At 42.6% G+C, this 22,395-nt stretch overlaps 1 protein-coding gene across 11 annotated transcripts in view; it reads left to right on the forward strand.

Annotated features, from left to right (window-relative positions):
- PWWP2A (PWWP domain containing 2A) overlaps positions 1–22,395 on the forward strand; it is a 48,017-nt gene that overhangs the window by 17,663 nt on the left and 7,959 nt on the right. For 9 of the 11 annotated variants that reach the window (XR_012896309.1, XM_075900202.1, XM_075900203.1 and 6 more), the window contains exon 2: positions 11,368–12,338. Coding sequence is in view for 10 of the 11 variants with exons in the window: in XM_075900202.1 (XP_075756317.1) it covers positions 11,368–12,338 (971 nt within the window). In the remaining variant the exon portion in view is untranslated. Of the gene's footprint in view, positions 1–11,367; positions 14,218–22,395 lie in introns of those variants that run through there. The other 2 variants (XM_075900201.1, XM_025178496.2) reach the window with 1 other exon arrangement.

Consider the following 22,395-nt stretch of genomic DNA (forward strand, 5'->3'; position numbering starts at 1 on the left):
GCCTCCACTGGCTGGATCTGGCCCTGCCGCTCCCCTGCCCCCAGGCCAATCAAAGGCTGGGGGAAGCATGCGGTTGACTCGTTCAGCTGGCGGTTGACTCTCAGCACGGTGCTCCCTTACAGGGCAGGGAGTGAGACTTCCCATGCTCTCCCGCCCCAGACCCCAATTGACCTGAAGGCAGGGGGAGCACCTGAAGTTTCCCGCTGCCAGGGGCTCGTGTGCCTAGAGGGAACCGCCAGCTGTTTCTGAAGTGACCCACATCTAAAACTATTGCCCACCCCTGAGCAAGAGCATTCCTTGCAGAGTTTTTCCATTGTACTTGGATATGAGAACAAACTACAACTATTGGAATGTTTGCCATTTTATGTGTGTTTCAAACTGAGTGATTAGACAGGCCTTGTGTATTTGGTATTGGTTGTTTTAAAAAGGCAAACCTTTACACTTACAGGATGTACTTTAGTTGAGAGCATAGGTCAGTCAGTAAAGGTGATTCATGATGTCAAGATTAATCTGAAGAATGGTGATGCTCTTTTCATCTTTGAATTATTATAGTAGCATTTTTCTTATGATCCTGCATCACCTTTGCTAATACCATTTAACCAAAACACTTTTTTTATACAACTTGTAAACATGTAGAAATTCTTCCACAATTTAAAACAGTTTGCTTTGTTGTTTGAAACACTCTAGTCTACATAATGCGAAGAAACTGAGTGAAGTAGAAAAACTTACTAGAGGAGGGGGAATTTGTGGCCTGTGGGCCGGATCCAGACTCCAGATTATGCCAGGTATGAGGGCAGAACCAACTCTGCATGCTATAGGGAAGCACTCCCTGCAGGCACCATCCTCTCATCGCTTCTATTGGCCAGAAATTGCAGCCCTATAGGATCAGTGGAGGGGCGGTGCCTGACCCACACAAAGACCACCCCCTCTTCTCATCCCCCCCCCCCCCCCCCCAAGACACACACCTTCCAAAGAAGCGGCACCAGATCAGTGTTACAATTCCATGCCTTCTCCCATGTTGTGGTCAATACGCTTAGGACATCATGCATTGCAGCAGAGCTATTTATACAATTAATAATAGAGGATGAAGACGTGAATGTGGGCGATAGTGGTGAGAGGGACACCAGCGAATTGTCAGACCTTGGGGTGCCACAGATCTGCTGTGCATCGCAGGACATCAATTTTGGGCGATGGAGATGAGCAGTGAGTGGTGGGACCGCATTGCCAAAGGTATGGGATGAAAACCAGTGGCTACAGGACTTTTAAGATGCATAAAGCAAACTTCTTGAAGCTGTGCGCTGAGCTGGCCCCTGAATAGCGACACAAGGATATCTGAACTGGAACTACTCTCTTGATAGAGAAGCACGTAGCCATTGCTTTGTGGAAGCTGGCAACTCCTGATTACTACTGTTCAGATGCAAATCAGTTTGGGTAAGGAAGTCTCCCACTAGGGCAGCACTTATGCCAGTGTGCAAGGCAATGCATCACCTCACATTTTGCGGTGTAGGCTTGTTACTGGGAAGTGTGACATTGCAAAGCCAGCCACTAAAATGGGCTTTCCATATTGGTGGGACAATCAATGATGCACACATTCCCATTGTATTGCCACTCCACCTTACTTCAGACGTGCACAGGCAGAAATTGTGGACGTGCACAGGCAGAAATTGTGGAAAAACAGCATTGCTTCCGCCGATGTGCACAGGCAGAAATTGTGGAAAAACAGCATCGCTTGCCTGGTAAACTCAGTCGTGAAGAACGCAATGCCATCCACAGCCTCCGGAACAACTCTGACATTATAATCAGAGGCTGACAAAGGAAGTGCTGTTGTCATCATGGACAAGCCTGACTACCTAAAGGAGGCTGCCAGACAACTCTCAGATACCAAATTCTACAGCTCTATTTCCTCAGATCCCACTAAGGAATACACTAAAACTTCATCTACTCATGACACTCCCTACACAAGCACAGGAACAAATCGACACACCCTTAATGGGCACCTGCATGGCCCCACAATACGCCAACTTTTTTATGGCTGACCTGGAACAACGCTTCCTCAGCTCTTGTCCACTTATGCCCCTTCTCTACCTATGCTACATCGATGACATCTTCATCATCTGGACTCATGGGAAGGAAGCTCTGGAAGAATTTCACCACGATTCAACAGCTTCCACCCCACCATCAACCTCAGCATGGACCAGTCTACACGGGAGGTCCATTTCCTGGACACCACAGTGCAAATAAGTGACTGTCACATAAACACCACCCTATACAGAAAGCCTACCAACCGCTATGCTTACCTGCATGCCTCCAGCTTTCATCCCAGAAACCACATGATCCATTGTTTACAGCCAAGCACTGAGGTGCAACCGCATATGCTCCAACCCCTCAGACAGAGGCCTAAACCTACAAGATCTTCAACAAGCATTCCATAAACTACGATACCCACACGAGGAAGTGAAGAGACAGATTAACAGCCAGACGTGTACCCAGAAGCCTCCTGCTACAGGACGAGCCCAAGAAAGAAACCAACAGAACACCACTGGCCATCACCTACCGTCCTCAGCTAAAACCTCTCCAACACATCGTTAGTGATCTATAACCCATCCTGGACAATGGTCCCTCACTTTCACATGCCTTGGGAGGCAGGCAAGTCCTCGCCCACAGACAACCCACCAATCTGAAGCATATTCTCACCAGCAACTACACACCGCACCATAATAACTAACTCAGGAACCAATCCATGCAACAAACCTCGGTGCCAACTCTGCCCACATATATACACCAGCAACACCATCACAGGACCTAACCAGATCAGCCATACCGTCACTGGTTCATTCTCCTGCACATCTACTAACGTAATATATGCCATCATGTGCCAACAATGCCCCACTGCTATATACATCGGCCAAACAGGACAGTCCCTACGTAAAAGAATCAATGGACACAAATCTGATATTAGGAATGGCAACATACAAAAACCTGTAGGGGAACACTTCAATCTCCCTGGACACGCAATTGCAGATCTAAAGGTAGCCATCCTGCAACAAAAAAACTTCAAGACCAGACTTCAAAGAGAAACTGCTGAGCTACAGTTCATCTTCAAGTTTGACACAATCAACTCAGGATTAAACAAAGACTGTGAATGGCTCGCTAACTCCAAAAGCAGCTTCTCCTCTCTTGGAATTCACACCTCCAGATCAGCTACTAGAAGTGGGCTTCATCCTCCCTGATTAGATCCACCTGGTCATCTCCAGCCTGATTCTGGCCTGCATATTTATACCTGCCTCTAGAAATTTCCACTACATGCATCTGACGAAGTGGGTCTTTGCCCACGAAAGCTTATGCTCCAACACTTCAGTTAGTCTATAAGGTGCCACAGGACTCCTTGCCCCCTAAGTTCAGAGTCATAAGGGGCTCCATGGGGCTTCAAGAATTTATGGATCACCTTGGGCATTGCACAGACCTAAATGTGGGGTGGTCTGGAAAGGTGCACAATGCATGCATTTTCATGAACATTGGGCCATTCAGAAAGCTGCATGCTGGGACCCTTTTCAGATCAGAAATTTACCGTGAGGGATGTGGGAACGTCCATAGCAATCCTAAGTGATGTGGCTTAGCCATTACAGCCCTGGCTTATGAAGCCTTAAATGGGGCATCTGGACACCAGTAAGGAGCTGTCCAACAACAAGTTACGCCTATGGTGCATGCTTGTTGAATGTGCCTTTGACAGATTGAAAACTAGATGGAAGTCTTTGTGGCAGGCTGGACCTTTTGGAGGATCATATCCTCATTGTGGTAGCTGCATGCTATTACTTGCATAATCTGTATGAGAATAAAGGTGAAGAATTTGGCCATGAGTGGAACAGTGAGATGCTGTGCTTGCACACACTTTGAACAGCCAGACACTCGTGCAGTCAGAGGAGCCCAAAGGTGGCCATGAATATTGGTGGCTGTGAGGAACCACTTTAATAGTGAGGGTCACTGACAGTGCTGTGTGTTGGAGTTGCTTCTCAGTCTCATCCCACTACTCATCCTGAGCAGGGCATTCCTATGAAACTCAAGGGATATGTCAGGCTTCCACAGAGGCCAGAGTGATTAGTGTGGGTCATTTCACACACATTTAAAAATGTCTGTCTTTCAATCAGGACATTCGGTGGTAAGGGATGACTAGGATTATTGGAAGACCTCACAGTGGTGTTGAAGTCCAGTGATTAAAGTCACAGCTACTTTCATAGGGAGTGGAATATGCTGGAGAAGAACACTACTTGATTGTTAGTGTAAGCATGGAGGGAGGGTTATTGGATAAAGAATTTTGCATGTGCAGCTATGGAGGCTGATGTGTGAGTACGGAGGCATGATTGCTGTGAAAAGAGTTCTGCTTTTGGAGAGTGAGGCCTCTATGTTCACTCTACATCTTAATGAAACACTTAAGCATCTCATTTAGCTCTTCCATGAGCTTTAGCCATGTGCTCAGTGGTTTGTGTTCTCACTTCAATCTCCATAGCTCTTTTTTGCTCTCTTCTCTGCTTGAAGTGTTCAAGTGACACAACACATCTTTGACCAGTTCTTCCCTTGTTTACTGTGGTTTTTCCTTAGTTAATGGAGTCTGTCTACTGGCAAGTGTGTATGACTTCTCGAGGCCTGGCTTTGAAAAGTAACCATTAACAATAGAGTGACTGTATTATTCATGATAAAGATTGTAACATTTCATGAACATGTGCACCTCTGAACAAAACTTATCATTTTTCTTGTGATCCTAGAAGCAAACACAGACCTTTTCGAGCCCCTCTGATCATGGTGAGTTTTAAATGTGAGGATAAAAGGGGGAATAAGTGTTGTGCATGGGTCCTCAAGAAAGTACAGTCTGGGCTTGTACAGCAGCTGAACATTGAAACAATTTGTAATGATCCTACACTTGTCCACAGGCTGAGAGCACTCTGGCTGACACATCCTTGCTGAAGGTTAACAGGCAAAGCTGGGATCTACTTCTGCATGTGAGTGGGAGGCACTTGCTCCTAATGCAGCCAAACTCTGTGCCACTGTGGTTTCGGCAGCAGAGTATGAGGAGTGGTTTGGGAGTGTCATACCATAGCAGTGGGGAAATGGCAGTTCTGCCATGGAATCTTCATGAGGAAATTAAGTTCATCAAAAAAAGCTTCAACACTCCCAGCAGGATTCTATTGATAACTGTGCATATGTCGATGCTCTGTTTGGACATAATGCAGACCCAGGCAGGGATTAGCCAGCTCACAAGACAATCTCCCTGTGGGGGGCACGCTGCAAGAGCAACATCCCAAGCTGCTGTCTGCCCCTCCCTCACCTCCCTGCAACAGCAACTTACCACCCCACGCTACTGCCACCCCCACATCGCTGGCTAATTGCCATTGTGTCCCCCCGCTAGACTAAAATAATGTCCCGCATAGCCTCTGCCCTCCCTCTCTCCCTCAGCTGCACTAGAGCTTCTTATTGCCCTGGACCGCGATGCCCCCCACTCTCAGGCTACATTAGAGCAACTTTGTACCCCGTGTGGCTGCCAACCAGACTGCCCCACCTGCACAACAACATACCCAGCGTCTCTTCCCTATCCTTCATGCTGCATGTTGAGTTGCTGAGATCCCTCACAAACAATGGGACTTGAGAACAATTCCTCATTGCTTGGCGCACTGGTTGCCACTAGACTGACCCTAACCCCTTTGTCTGCTTCCACCTCTTCATCAGTAACTTCTGTCTCCGGGACAAGTGTTTATGACTCCGTGCCATGAGAAGCATCCACATTCTTGAGTGTGGATGTGAGGACCGCATCCAGTTCCTTTATACGAATGGCATTTTTGGGGTGTAGCACCATATCTGTTTGCCTCCTTCACCTTCTGGTCCACCTGCCAGAGTTCCTTTATCTTGGCTCTGCATTGCAAGGTGCTCGCTCATATTGCTTCTCAGACAGGTCTTGAGAAATGTGACTGTACGTGTCCCAGTTCCTGTAGGTCACTCTCAGCTGTGGTTGCACTGATTCTTCACCCCACATACACTAAGATCCAAAAGCTCTGCATTGCTCCAAACAGGAGAGAGTTTTGAGCGATGGCCACCTCTGGTTCCCGAGAAGATGCAGTGAGCCAGGAGCATGAATATGCAATGAGCCAGACACCAGGAAATGGATTTAGGGGTTTGCAGGTAGGAGGGGCACATTTTACCTGTTTGTGGCTGAATAGCAGCAGAGTTCAAAGAGCTGGCCAGAGTGGCTAATTGGGCATTGTGGGAAACATGCTGTGGGTCAATAAACAACAAAAAGACTACTGAGTCAATAAACAACAAAAAGACTACTGTAGTATACACTACATGACTGTCAACAGTAAAGGCAAAGGGAGAGACAAAAGTCTTGTGTAGAGGTATAAGTTTTTGTCACCAAAACTGGGTGCTTTTGTCGCGTCGCAATGTGAACGCTCTGGGTTTTGTTGCCAAAAAATGTTTTTTGGGGATGACAACTTGTAAGTGTAGACAAGGCCTGAGAAATCCTGTTATCACAAAGGCTGTGAGGTAAAAATTGGGAACTTCTTGCTTGAGGGACAGACTTGGAGGTTTTGGTCTTGTTTGTTGAGATTTAACATTAAAATCTGCAAGAACCGACCCTGGTGGAAATGACCTTCCCCATGACTCAGAGTTCATAGGAAGGATGCTGGTTCAACCGTAGCAAGTCTGGGTCCAGCCAGCTGAAAGGGCTACAAGACAGACCCCAAACATCTACAGTAATGTAGGACAGAGAGAACGCAAAGGGTTTGTTATGCATTTTCCAATATCTTTAAACACTTTTTAAAATATAATTTAATAGAAAGCTTATCTAGGGTTTTTAGTTGTTATCAAGAGTACAGCCATCTTGTCCTTTTAAATTGTCCTTGTTGTGTGGCAGCTAATGTCCTACTTTACCTTAAGGTTAACTTCTTGGATTAATAGCTATAGTATGCATTTAAAAAAAAAAAAAAAAGTTCTGATACTTCAATCTAATACATGAAAAAAGTATGGCAGAAATTAGTTTCCTGATAGCAGTGCTGATGTAATGACCTCCATTTTAAGGATTGTGAATTTAATGGTTAGTTGACATTTTAAATATGTTCTTAATTTATTCACAACAAAGTTACATTTTAACTCTAAGCCTCAACAGCACCAGACTCTGTAATGTAAGTGTTCTTTGAACCGATAAATATAATGGGTCATTTGATGGACCTTTTAAGGCAGAAGCTTCAGATTTAATAGTCCCCAGTGAATTTATGCAAGTGTCCTTCTAAATTAATGGAAAATCATCTAAACTTTAGATTTTAAGCAGGTAGAGGCCCCTGAACTGAATTTCCAAGGGAAGATGGTTCATTTTGTGGGGAAGGAAAGAACACAACTACTCATTGGCATGTGTAGAGGTGCACTGTAGTGTTTACGTTGTTAGGTAAGGTTGAACAGAACAGTAGCAGATACAAAACACTGACATATTGAGTAAGTTTTTGGGTGTTCACTTGAAGTACTGTTTTGGAAACTGAACTCCACTGATTTGGTTCCTGTTTCTCCATTATTTATGGTCTACAGCTGGGAGGATTGACTGTCTGTGTGAGTTTGAATGGAGTGCATTCATTTCAGCTATGTGTTAGGTTTTGTCAGGTCTGTTCCCCATTCTGGCACTTCAAGAGTAGAAGGTGGGGGCCCGCAAAGTCTTTAAATATACCTTACCACTACAGGATCTGGTTACAGAAACTTCCCCAGAGTCACAGATTCAGTGGTTGGTTTGTTTGGGTTTTTTTTTTGGGGGGGGGGGGGGGGGGGAGGTGAAATCACCATCAAGTGATTCCACCCCCCCCCCCCCCCCCTCCAAAACCAGGGGCAAACACATGAATTATCCCTCAAGGGTGTCACATGCTCTTGACCCAAAAGAGCTTGGAAAAAAAATAAGAGAAAAAAACAGCTGCAATCTCTGGTAACTGACCACCCAGTCTGAGGCAGGCAAATATACACACAGACCCCTGTTACTCTCCAGTACACAATAATCAAATCATCACCTTAAAGTGATTTTTTTTATTACACAAAACAAAAGTATAACAAAAGATATACTTGATAAAGTATAACAAAAGATATACTTGATAAAGCATTCTTGGTTGCTAGATCGACAAGGAGTCCTGTGGCACCTTATAGACTAACAGATTTATTGGAGCATAAGCTTTCGTGGGCAAAGACCCACTTTGCAGGTGCATGTAGTGGAAATTTCCAGAGGCAGGTATAAATGTGCAGGCCAGAATAAGGCTAGAGATAACGAGTTTAATTCAGTCAGGATGAGGCCTACTTCTAGCAGTTGATCTGGAGGTGTGAACGCCAAGAGAGGAGAAACTGCTTTTGTAGTTGGCTAGCCATTCACAGTCTTTGTCTAACCCTAAACTGATGGTGTCAAATTTGCAGATGAACTGTAGCTCAGCAGTTTCTCTTCGAAGTCTGGTCACACCCTCCCTGACTGAATTAACCTCTTTATCTCTAGCCTTATTCTGGTCTGCATATTTATACCTGCCTCTGGAAATTTCCACTACATGCATCTGACAAAGTGGGTCTTCGCCCACGAAAGCTAATGCTTCAATACATCTGTTAGTATATAAGGTGCCACAGGACTCCTTGCTGCTTTTGCAGCTCCAGACTAACATGGCTACCCCTCTGATACTTGGTTGCTAGATGTTACAGAGCACCTAAGGAAAACAAATTAAAACACAGGGAAAAATCTCTGGGAACAATTCTTAGATGGTAAACGGGGAAGGGGAAGCATAGATTCATACAGGGCAGTCCAGTCCAAACCAAACCACAAAATAAAGAAAAATAACCTGGGTGTGACTAAATTAACTTTTTTCCCTTTATTTATTCACAATCTTCCCTTGGTTCAGTCCACTTCCATGCCTCTAATTCATTGGAGGCATGGTAGTTCTGTCTGGGGTTACACAGAATGATTTCTCTCAACTCCTGGTTTAACTCTCCCACACAAAAGAAGCAGGCAAGGTATCTATATCCAATTCATATTTCAGCGCACTCTCTGGTTTCGTTCATCTGCCTTTCCTTCCCCACCAACACCCTTGCTAGCTACCTGAGTTTAATCCCTTAATCACCGGGTGCTGGTCAGCACTCCTCCTGTGTGTTATGGGTTTACTTTGTAACATCTCTTTTACCACACTTAATCAATATGCAGTAGAGTAAATAGGTAAAAACTTATGCTAACAATGTAAAGAATCTTTTAGCATGTACAACACCTTATTTCATAATAAAGCAGCAAGTAATACAAGGCCTAACAGGCATTTGTTCCAATAGCCTGTTTCGTGCAACAGTATGAAGCATTCAGCATACTTGAATTTAGTTAAGTGTCACTGGACTGTAAATGCCAAACTTCATTTAGTGTAATTATGCTCTTAGTTTGTGTTGAAAAGAGAGGTTCAGCCACCACTAATGCATGCTGTTTGACAGCCTCTTGTCTATGAGCTTGTATTAACAGCAATGGTTATCTCAAGTGAATTCTCTGTGCGGTTGCACTAGCCTCTAGTGAGTTGTAAGGATCTGTTGATCCCCACTGCACTTGAGCTTCAAACCATATCCCTTATGTTTAAAATATAACTTGTGTTTAAAATACCACTTGAGTTAGTAATCTTTTGTGTGAATGGGAGTCAAGTTAGGGGCAAAACTTGTTATATCTTAAGCCATTGGCTCTCAAAGTATGAGGTCCACAACCATCTTGCATGTGGGCCATGAGCTTGGGGCTCACCCTACACCCCTGCAGCAGGGAGTTCACACTGGTGCTCCATCCCCACGGTGTGCTCCCTCCTTCCCCCGCAAGGTTGGAGCACCAGTACTGGCTTCCCATTCCGGGAGGGGGAGGGGGGAAGAAGCCTCTCAGGTCCTATCCAGCTCATAGGAGCAGGAAGCAACTCTGTTCACTGCTGCTTCCCTTCCTTTGTCTGGGGAAATGGCAGCACAGGAAACAGCTTGCCTGGAGGCTTTCCCTGGTGCTCACATTAGCCAGAATCATGGCTAAAAGGAGCAGCAGGTTGCATGGAGCCAGGTAAGTGCCCCACTTATCCCTCTCCTGCCAAGATCTTGCTTCCCCATCTGCACTCCTAGACCTTCCCGAACTCCAACCCATTCTGTCATCATGGGTGGTTGGCTGGTGGTCCACAGAAAGGTCTGCATTGATCAGGGTGGGTCCTGGGCCAGAAAGGTTCAGAACCACTGCTTTAAGCTGTTGTGTAGTGAAGACTGGCTATGTACTGTTTGATATTTAAAATGTAAACATAAATAGAAAAGGTTTCAACCTTACAAGAATTAATTTTCTTTAGGGATAATTGAAAGTGGGTAGATGGTTTATGAAATTTATTGATCAAGTACTGTTCTTAAGGAAAACTTGCATGAAACACAAAGATTATCACTTACATTTTTTGTTTTATTGAATACTCTTAAAACCTATTGAATCTGCTTTGGGAGGACTTTTTAAAAAGCTAAAAGTTCTAAATATTTTTGCATTGAAAAAAGTGCTTACAGGAATTATGTTCCTCACTTGGATGAGCATAAAATGTAATTTGTGCTGACTTCTTGGAGAGAGAAATCCACTCTCTTCTGAAATTAGCAATCTCTCAGCATTAATTTTCTATGTATTTACAAAGTAGTACTTGGAATCTTGAAAACTGCCACTAGTAGCTAAACACATTACAGTACTCCAAACACTTAAACTAGTGGTGAGCAACCTGTGGCCCATATATAGAAACCCTATGGGCCACAAGACATTTTCTCTACAATTGCCCATGTGCAGGTTTATCAGTTTCTGCTAGCTTCTATCTGTGTATTTTTCCCCCCTACCAGTATTACTAAAGTGGTACACACATAAAGTAAGGGCACTTTAAGGGAAATGCATGCTGATTGCATATGCTGATTGCATACGTTGACTGTAAGAGCCGTGTGCATTCTCTGTATTCAATCAAAGCACTGGTTCTTTGTGGCCTACGAGACCTGGGCAATAGCAGACAAAATGAGCATGGTTGCCAGAGGTGGTTTCCACCTGCATAGTTCTTTTTCTCTACAGATATGACTAAAGTAAAACTCATGTAAAGCAAGGGCATGTGAAGTGGGATGTGTGCTAATTGCATACAATCAACGGTGTAAGTCATGTGTTCCCTCTGCATCCAATTAAAGCACTGCTATGGTTCAGTAACCCACTGAGATAAGGAGGGCCACTCATACGGCCCACTCGCTAGCCTCGGTTGCCCATTACTGATCTGGACAGATGGCTAAAATGTGCATGGGCATCTTGTAAAAAAAGTTTGTGTAGTAAATAATGAAGATACTTCAAATTCTTTCTTACTTTTTTTTTTAAAGGTTTGGACCTCATGGAATCCCTGTGACCATATTTCCTAAACGGGAGTACAAGGATAAACCTGAAGCCATGCAGCTCCAAAGTAAACCATTCCAAGATGACACCCAGTTTAAGTGTGAAGCCAGTGGTGCAGTCCCTGATGACTCCTCTTCTCCCATTCAGCCATCAGAACCTAGCCTCGCTAAAAGCCTGTGGACTTCTAAACCACCTCCCCTCTTCCATGAGGGAGCGCCATATCCTCCCCCTTTGTTTATCAGGGACACATATAACCAAGCAATACCTCAGCCTCCGCCCCGAAAAATTAAGCGGCCCAAGCGGAAAATGTACAGGGAGGAACCCACTTCTATTATGAATGCTATCAAATTACGACCCAGGCAGGTCTTGTGTGACAAATGTAAAAACAGTGTTGTTGCAGAAAAAAAAGAAATTAAAAAAAGTGGCAATGCAAGTGACTGCTCAAAATATGAGGATCATAAAAAACGAAGGAATGAGAGTGTAACTACTGTGAATAAAAAACTTAAAACTGACCATAAAGTAGATGGAAAAAGCCAAAATGAAAGCCAGAAAAGAAATGCTGTGGTCAAAGTTTCACATGTTGCCCATAGCAGAAGCAAAGTAGTTAAAGTTTCTGCCCAAGCAAACACTTCAAAAGCTCAGTTAAATACTAAAAAAGTTCTCCAGAGCAAAAACATGGATCATGCAAAAGCTCGGGAAGTTTTGAAAATGGCCAAAGAGAAGGCACACAAGAAACAGAGTGCAACTTCCACTTCCAAAAACGCACATTCAAAGGTCCACTTCACGCGGCGTCTTCAGAACACCAGCTCAGGTTCCCTCCCACCCCGATTGCGTTTAAAACCCCAAAGGTACCGTAATGAAGAAAACGACTCATCTCTCAAGACAGGACTTGAGAAAATACGGAGTGGCAAGATGGCAACTAAGCCCCAGTCTCGTTGCTCCTCCACCCGCTCAGCAGGTGAGGCCCCATCAGAAAATAAGAGCCCTTCAAAAGGCCCTGAAGAGGCCAGCAGTGAGGTTCAGGACACAAGTGAAGTGCATGTAACTGTTGATCAGGATGAACATCAGACATTGGGCAAGAGAGGCAGCAAAGGCAATATAACAGTTTACATGACCCTTAATCAAAAGAAATCTGACTCTTCCAGTGCATCAGTGTGTAGTAGTGATAGCACAGATGATTTGAAATCCACCAATTCTGAGTGTAGTTCTACTGAAAGCTTTGATTTTCCTCCAGGCAGCATGCATGCACCTTCTTCCTCCTCCTCCTCTTCCTCCTCTTCAAAGGAAGAGAAAAAGCTCAGTAATTCCTTGAAAATGAAAGTCTTTTCCAAAAACGTCTCTAAATGTGTCACACCAGATGGCAGGACCATATGTGTAGGGGACATTGTTTGGGCCAAGATTTATGGCTTCCCTTGGTGGCCAGCCCGTATTCTCACTATAACTGTGAGCCGGAAAGATAATGGCCTTTTAGTCCGACAGGAGGCCCGCATTTCGTGGTTTGGGTCTCCAACAACATCTTTTCTTGCTCTTTCACAACTATCCCCCTTTTTAGAAAACTTTCAGTCGCGCTTTAATAAGAAGAGAAAGGGCCTTTACCGGAAGGCCATCACAGAGGCAGCTAAGGCTGCTAAGCAGCTGACTCCCGAAGTTCGGGCCCTGCTGACACAGTTTGAAACGTGAATGTGGAAAGTAAGGTAGGCAAGAATTTGAAGGCTCCTCAAAATTTATAGCCTAGTTAGAGAGCTACCATGAAGGACTTGGCCAATTCAAAATATTGCACTCAGTTGGCTGCTCTTTTTATATTAAAATTGTTTTGATTTGTAGCAGTTTCTTAAAAAGTTAAACTAAACATATTGAAAATGCAATTAAAATGAATCTAAAGTGAAAACTTTCAGTATTTTTCAAGTGAGTATCATTTTTTTTAAATTAAACTCCTCAAATATCCCATGCATAGGAGCCATAGCCTCAGCTGAAAGGCAGTTTATTTGCAGGGAATTTTTAGTAGTTTCTAGCTGGTATATACCTAGTCACTATGTGGCAAAGGGTAATAAACAAGGGATGGAAGTAATAGCTGTGACCTTGGTGGCCCAACAGAGGAAGTGCAGAAACTTAAGCCCTGTTTAGGTTGGCCTTCAAACCTTGTTTCAAAACTTCTGCATTAAGTAGCTTCTATATATAGCTGCTCAGTACGAGTTGGGCCAAAGTGAGTTCAAACCACGTTTAAAAAACATGCTTGGTTCCATCAACACTGACCAATTTAAATCATGTTGGAAACCAATTTAACAAAACCCTTTAAACAGAATTTAAAGGCCAGATTAAACAGGGTCTTGTTGACCACTTTTTTTCCCCAAACACTCAGCCTTTCTATGCACAATGGGGGCACAAGTACTACACTTCAGGATCTGACAAGGTGAGGGGGATGCCTGTTGCCCAAAGGCAAAGCTGAAAAATTACTCAGTATTTTGGGATCAAGGGCTGTTAATGCTGCATAGGTGTGAATCGTAACTTCCTGTCTTTCTTCCACTGAAAAATCTTCCAGGCCTCTTGTCTGGGAGTTTAGAGCAAGAGAGGTTTTGTTTGAATGTGTAAATAATTGATTGCTAAAATTAGTCAGATTTTCTTCTGACTTATTGTTCCTAAATTCTTAGGATACGTCCTAGTAAATTACACTTTGTGAATTGTCAGATGTGTAATTGTTGCATTTTGGATGTATCTAACTTCATTTTTTTAACATTTCCGTTTTAAGGTATCTGTTTGCAGGTCAGAAAATGAGAATATGTAATTGTGTAATGCTCTGAAATGTACAAAAACTGTAAATAAAATTGACTAAATCTGAATTACTTGTGTGTGTTTCTCAAAAAGCTTTGAAAAAATTTTAGGTGTTAGTTTTTTGTGTACATGATATTTAGAGACACACCCTTTAAAATGTAAATTCTTTCTCATTCAGCATTTTTAAAAAGCTCATTTGCTGTAAAGTACTACTGGTCTATACTTAGGTTTCCAATTTTGAGACTTAAGCATTCATCTGTTTCCCCCTAAACTGGCTTTTGTCTTGGGTAAAGCTAGTCAAATTATTTCTCATAAATTCAGTTTCATAGATTTTGAATACAGACAGACAATATGACTTGTACAGTAGGGAAATGTTTCAATCACCATTTTTCCAGCTGTCAAAACCTAATCAAACCCAATCTCCACTGTTCTTAGCTACACTTGTATGTCTGTTGCTCAGTATTGGGCACTTTCATGCATCTGAGTTACATTTTTCTTCCTAGTTTTGGTCAATACCTGACCATTGAGTTAGTCTTTTTTCCCTGTTCCAGCTTTGTACGATCCTGTGAAGAATTTGGCTGTCTTCATTCCAGAACAATTCCAATCCCTAGTTTTTCCATTTGCCCATCTAAGCAAAGCAGACATAAGGAATACAAATTTAAATATAAATTGAGTGTAGTTAAATTAAATAGTGTTAAGTTTAAGGACTGAACCAATTAATCTATATTGATACCGTTTTAGAAGATTAATATGCTGCCTTGCAACTAACAAGTCAGTTGATTCCCAGAACAATGAGTTTCTTCCAACCTTATTCAGTTACACTATCTGGTTCATGTAACTATTGAATATCTAGTGTGTTTAAAAAAAACAAACCGCCCAGAGACAAGTACATATGCTTGTCCAAATTGTTTTGTCTCAGCTTTCCTGAGGATCTTGCTGCAATCTGTGTGTTAGATGCTAATTGACTTTCCAACTATACTAGGTTTTTTCCAAAACAAATGAATTCCAAGAGGCCAGTCAATGCTTTTTGAATGTGATAAACACACAATGAAAATTTTCATAATGTGAAATCCTGTTTCACTCTTCTATTTATATATTCTGTCCTGCAAACAGAAACAATTATAGTATTTCAGTAAATAAGCCTTACCTTGATTTAAAGAAGCTGTTTTCAGAGGCCAAAATTTACACAATGTTTATGTGTGTAGAGCAGATTGCTATCTAGTTATCAGGCAGCTCAAAATGAACTGATCCCACATAAGTCATGTGATGTTCTGAACCAAACACCTGAGGCAGAATATTTGTTCAACTTGCTGCAACTTTTTAAAATATTTAGAACTTTTGGCTAGTATCATAAGAGAAGCATAGTAGTAGTGTATATAGTCAATTTGCTCAAAGACTGTTCAGTGAGATAGGAAAGAAACAATCTATTTCGAATTTTAAGTTCACAAGAACTTGTGCGTGTGTTATGTAACATCTGGTGGTCATGACGCACACTCCCGGGTGAATTACTCTCCTAATACAGACCACACAAATCTTGTGCATGTAATATCAAGAACAAAAACTACTTTCTAATCTAGTACTTGGTCTCATAACACCTGTCTGTTATTTGCACCACACCAATATAAGTTGTCTAAAATGCTTGCTTAGGTGTACTTCTGATTTTCACCAATTTAAAAAAAAAATCAAACTATAGACAGCTGCAGCTGTATCACATGTCACCTGTCCATGGGGACTATTAATTGATTGAAAAAAATTAGGTTAATCCAATGCCCCCTGCTCTGTAACTGCCAGATACTTTTTTAGTATGTTCACCTGATCCCAGTGGATGTTTCCACTGTAAATACAGGCTGTTCTGTACTCTTGGTTTTCAGTACATTCACAATCTCCATCTCTATAATTTTAGATTTTTTTTAATGACCTACAAATAACTGATGGCAGGTGCATTTGGTTTTACAGTGGTAATTGGTACATCTTGTGTAATTAGGCTGTGTAACTGGTGGAATCCTAGAATGATAGATGGGATTGCAAGGATCATCTAGTCAATCCTGCCAAGAATCAGGGTTGGTTGTGTCTAAACCATGGAAGACATGGCCATCTAGCCTCCTTTTCAAAACCTCCAGCAAAAGAGCTTCCTCTACCTCTAAGTAGTCTTTACTTTGTCCTACTGCTAGATTTAAGCTAAATCTGCTATGCTGTATTTAAACCCATTGCCTCTTGTCCCGTGACGAGAGAACAACTTTGCTCCATCTTTGTCAGCCTTTCAAGTATTTGAAGAGACCACTATCCTGCCTCCTCCTTCAGTCTCCTCTTTTCCAAAGTAAACACATCCAGTTCCTTCAGCCTTTACTAGTATGTCTTGCATTCTGTCCCTTTGATCATTTTTGTTGCTGATGTATGGATCCTTTCCAATATCTCCACATCCTTTCTATGCATTGGTGACCAAAACTGGACACAGTACTCCAGCTGAGGCCTAACTAGGTGAAAATGTACTATTTGATAAATTATGAAGGAAAGAATTATGCTGCTGTAAAGGGCAGTGATGATTTGACTAACTCACTGCCATCCTAAGAGAATGCATCACAATCAGTGGATTATGGAGTTGCAGCTCTTCCATTCTTTTTCAGTACATCTGTTTTCTCACTTAAAATAATTTGGGTAGATAATAGGTGGTTGTGAGCCATGAGTGTGGATACAAAACATAACTGTACTTTGAGTAAAGTCCTCTAAAGTTAAGCAAGAAGCATCAGATGTGAAGGGGAGAAAATATAATCCCAATAAATCCCTGTATATACCATTTTCTGAGAGGTTTTAAGTAAAATTATGGTCATTTCTCTAAAGATGAAATCAAATGTGAATATTGTTTGCATTTTTTGTGGAGCAGACTTCCCCAGAAAATTATAAACAAATGTGTAAGAACTACTTTAATTTAATCTCTTTGAGGTATAACTCAATACATAAATCAACATTTAAACTGGATCATGAGATTTGCCTCTCCACAGATATTATTTAGAAGACATCACTTGGTGCTTTTTAGCTTCTAATACAGGCAGTCCCCGAGTTACGCGGATCCGACTTACGTCGGATCCGCAGTTACGAACGGGGCACTTCCTCTCCCTGGTCTCGAGCAGACCAGGGAGAGGAAGCAAAGCGGCGGCGGAACGCGCGGCCAGCTGACAGCCCAGACGCGTCTGGGCTGTCAGCTGGCCGCGCGCTCCGCTCTGCTCCCCCCCCCCCCCGCAGACCAGGGGGAGCGGAGCGGAGCAGAGCAGAGCGGCGGAACGCGCAGCCAGCTGACAGCCCAGACGTGTCTGGGCTGTCAGCTGGCCGCGCGTTCTGCCGCTCTGCTCTGCTCTGCTCCGCTCCGCTCTGCTCTGCTCCCCCTCCCCCTGGTCTGTAACTTTAAAAATGAATAGTCCTGTGGTATCTTAGAGACTAACAAAAATATATAGTATGAGTTTTGGTGTGTAAGACCTACTTCAGATGAATTGGAGTGGAAATAACAGAACCCAAGATATACATGATAAAGTGGGTCTTACCCACCAAAGCTCATACTGTGTATTTTTGAAAGTCTCTAAGGGCATGTCAAGTAGGAAATTATTTTGAAATAATTATTTCAAAATAAGTTCCCAAAATAACTATTTCAAAATAGCGTCCACACTATGGGGAAGCCACAAAATTAGTCTGAGGCAGGCTCCCTCAATATGGATGAGCTACTTTGACTTAGAAGCACTGAGAGTAATTACTTTGAATGATTCTGGGGAGTAGTTATTTTGAAATAGCAGCAGTGAAGCGTCCACACTAATGCTATTTTGAAATAACTATTTCAAAATTAGTTATTCCTTGTGGAAAGCAGGAGTTATTTTTCAATAACCAGCCCATTATTTTGAAATAATGGCTTGGTAATGTGGATGCTCTGCTTGTGTAGATTAGGGCTAAGGTGCCATAGGACTACTTCTTGGAAGGAGTGGTTTATTTGGAAATAGTTTGTTACATCACCATAAGTGCTACTGTGCACATTGCTGGCAGCAGGAGAGCTTCTCACCAACATAGCTTATACTGCTCTTGGATTTGTTTTGTTTGTTTGTTTGTTTGTTTTTTAATGCCAACAGAAGAACTCCTTTTGACACAAAACATCTTCACCAGATGAACTGCAGCAGTAGCAGTACAGGTGCAATTCTGTATGTGTAGACATGGCCTATGGTAACAAACACCTTATTCATCTATATAGGCTACCCATGTCATTGGTTGGTGTGTGCTGGGGGAGAGATGATACTGCAGGGTTGAAACTTCCCATTCTGTGCAGGTGGAATCTGGATGTTGATTTTTCTCCTTCAACCCCCTAGTCTGAAGATTATGGTCCCTAATGAGCTCTTGGGGTAGCCCAGTTCTTGTAGGTTGATCTAGCTCTTAGGGAGCAAAGTCAAGTCCTGCTCCTGCATTATCAGTAACAGATTCTGCAACTGGAATGTAGTTGGTGACACATGAACTAAAATCCATCTCACTATCCCACCTTTATTTGCTTTGCAGATGTGTAAAACAGAGAAGACTGATTTATTCTGATACAGCACAAATCTATTGAGTAAGAAGCTGCCATTTTACGGTGGTGCTAGAACAGTTTTTAGGGTGGAGTGCTGAGCCTTCCCTAAGCTCTTTTATCCCTGTCTGTGCCTCTGGCAAGAAGCAGTTGGCAGGACCCTTGCTAATGGGGGCTCCCAGGCAGAGCTTGTGGCTGGGAGTCTGGTGCAGAGCTATGCTAGGCACAATGCCAGGGGGTGCTGCAGCACCTTCCCCACACACCCTACTTCCCACGCTTATGCAATTTTATGTTATACCTTTTTTGACTCTAATCCTACGTCTACACTGCAGGCTTTTGCTGGCACAAAGTATGCTAATGAAGTGCTCATTAGCATTTGTCTCTCTGTCACTTGCATATTTCTGCCAATGCTTTTTGAGCAAAAACAAGCAGTGTAGATGGGCCCATTTTGCACAAAAAACCCACCTTTTGTGCTAGATCCCTTATGCCTCAAAAAAGCAAGCATACAGGATCTTGCGCAAAAGGTTTGGGTTTTTTTTGTGCAGAACAGACCGATCTACACTGCTTGTTTTTGCACAAAAACCTCTTGTGCAAAAAGCATAGGAAGAGGTATGCAAATGACAATGTGACAAATGCTAGTGAGCGCTTCATTAGCATACTTTCTGCTGGCAAAAGCCTGCAGTGTAAACATAGCCTCATTGGGCCTAAAGCTTTTGCTGGGCTCTAGAAAAGATATTTATACTTTATAGCTGGGATTTGATTACGGCCTTTCCACATTTCAAAATTGTAGATGAGTCAGTCATCTTCAGAGGAACTAAACTGAAGGTGTCTAAAGTGTTAGCTTGAGACTAAGCTAAGGGGTAATGATAGCTTTGCTTAGGTATGATCAAACTGCAGCTTCCAAGCCACATTTCACAATTAAAGTGTAGCTCATGAAGCCTGTCATATCCCTCCCACCATTCTCCACATACCACAGTTGGGAATGGGGCGGAAGCATCAAGCCCCAGCAGGTGTCTCCTGTAGGACTGAAGTCCCAAGACCCAGTTACTGCAGAGCAGAAGCCTGGTCAAGCGCGTCCAGCTCTAGAATTTCTGAAGATTATCATATGCAACTCATAAGGTCAATAAATTTGGCCTCTCCTGCAGACTTAGCTGCTTTGTGCTTCTGTCAAAAATTGAAGAAATACTTTTTAAAAACCAGTAGAAAGTAAAGCAGAAACTGTATCTTCAGCTTGTACTGGCATCTATGGCTAAGTCTACACAGCAGCACAATTTTGGATACCAGAGGTATCCCAAAATAGCTGTCCCATATCTTAACAGTGCGCCCGTTATTTCAAAATATAAAGAGCTTGCTATTCCAACATCCCTGTAAACCTCGTTCCACAAGGAGTAAGGGACGTTTTGGAATAGTAGGTTATTTCAAAATTTAGCACTCTGTAGACAGCGTCAAATGACAAAATAAGCTATTTCAAAATTGACTTGAAATAAGTTATGCAATTTGCATAGCTCAAATTACATAGTTTATTTTGAGCTATGGATGCAGTGTGGACGCACCTTATGGGAATAAGCACTTCAAGGAACATTAAATAATATGCAATTCTTTATGCTCTTTTTGAGGCTAAAACTCATTTCAGCATTGATATTAATAAGATAGGACATGTTTTTCTAAAACACCCAGCACTAAAATTAACCTTACGTTTTAATTCATTTTAATCAATGAATGAATACAAACTAGTAACATAATTTGTCTTAGTGATCTCTCTGACTGACTAGGATCCTGGGTTTAATACCTTCCAGAGATTTAGATTTGGTTGGTTTAGAATGTATAACTTTTCAAAGAATTACTTTTCACAGGAAGATAAATGTGTGCAGCAATTTTCATTCTTCCAGAGCTAGACCTTTTGCTGATGTATTGAAACAATCTGATCCATCAGGGATATCCATGAAACCTTAATTTACAGGAGACTGGCAAATTAAAGAAAAAAATCATTTTACTGTTTTTATGCACTAAGGAGATTCCTACTTTGTCTCCTGTGGGAAAAGTTATTTTCTCTCCTTTTTTATTAGAAATTATAGGGCATATTTTTGCTTGAGGATTTCTTGGTAGGTTTTGAATTCTAACATCAGAATAGTCTGAAGCATAAACAATTGTAAGGAGAAGATATTTTCCTTCAAATTGATTGGTGGGGTTGATAACTTTCATTTAACTGTGATCGCTGGAACAGGGGAGGAAAGCTTAGTAACCAAGGGCTGAGGAACCTCCCACTTCAGTCCTGTAGTTCTCCACTAAGTCAACAAGAAAACAAGAGAGACAAAACTTGATATGAAAAACTACAGCAATAAAAAGTTTCATGCCATTTTGTACACAAAAAGGAGGGGCAAAGGGCACAAACACATTTACTTTCTTTGGAGGCTACCTTTAAGAATGAAAATAAAAAAGGCTGGGCTAGTGCTTCCTTGTAGGCTGCAATATTATGCTACCATGATATTTCACTAGGATTTTCAAAGATGTTAAAGGGAATTGTGTCTACATCTGGTTAAAATACAATGAAAGTTGGTCATCTAACTTTGACTCCCTGGAAAATCCAGGTTTATATTTTTAATTGTTAGTTAGTTTCAGATGATGTCACAGAGCCAGCTTTACTATGTATTAGAAATTCTTCCTTCCCTGTGTTGTGTATGCCAACTGATGTAAAATAAGAAAAATAATCTGTTGGTTGGTTAGCTGACAATTTAGTTAAAATCACATTTTTTAAGATTGGCTATTGCATTCCTCTCCCCTCCCCCTTACCCCGCCCCAGCCTGAGTCTTTTTTTATAGTACATTAATTGGAGAATAAAGTCTAATTCCAAAAGCTAGTTAAAAGGTACCAGTAGGTGCTTACAAACTAGTAACAGCGATACAGAGTGTACTCCTTCTCCTGGGCTGTGGTTTTATGTGTAGCAAAACTTTATAATTTGATCTCTGGGGATGTTTACACTAGGGATGTTACATTTAGTTTAATCAACTAATCGACTAGTCAATGGATTTTCCATTGATAAGTGGGAGGAGCCACAGGGGGGTTAACTCCTGCCCAGGAGCTAACCCCCTGCCTCTCTGCCTCCTGCTAAAGCGCAGCAGGAGGGACCCAGCATGAGCTGGGACAGCTGATTCCTGGCTTGTGCAGATGCCTCTATCAGAGGTAGCAAGGGGAGGGGAACAGGAGCTGGTGCTGGGGAGAGCAGGCTTAAAAGCCAGTTCCCCCCCCAGCACTGTCTCTGCAAGGGGGGGGCAGGGGATAGCAGGGACCTGGCTGGTGCGCAATGGGGGCGGACCCTGCACGAGTTGGGAATCAGCTGTCCTGGCTTGTGCTGGGTCCCTCCTGCTGCATTTTAGCCTTTTAAATGTATTAAGAGCCTGTCAATTCTTAATACAGCCACTCCCCGAGTTGCGAACGGTCGAGTTACGACCGTTCTCACTTACAACCAAAGCTCCCATGGAACGGTCGTAAAGGCGGTCCCCGAGTTACGAACGTGACCCGCGCTTACGAACAGCGCGGTCGCGTGTAACTCAATGGGGTCCGAGTTCTGAACAGTTTGAGTTACGGACCAAGTGTTGGTCCGTAACTTGTTCGTAACGCGGAGAGTGGCTGTACATTTTAAAGGCTAAAGAGCAGGGGTAGCGGGGGGGGGGGACTCAGTGTGAGCCAGGAATCAGCTTCTGATTTTTAAATG

This window comes from Pelodiscus sinensis, chromosome 17 (genome assembly GCF_049634645.1).
Source record: "Pelodiscus sinensis isolate JC-2024 chromosome 17, ASM4963464v1, whole genome shotgun sequence".
Classification (NCBI taxonomy): Eukaryota; Metazoa; Chordata; order Testudines; family Trionychidae; genus Pelodiscus; species Pelodiscus sinensis.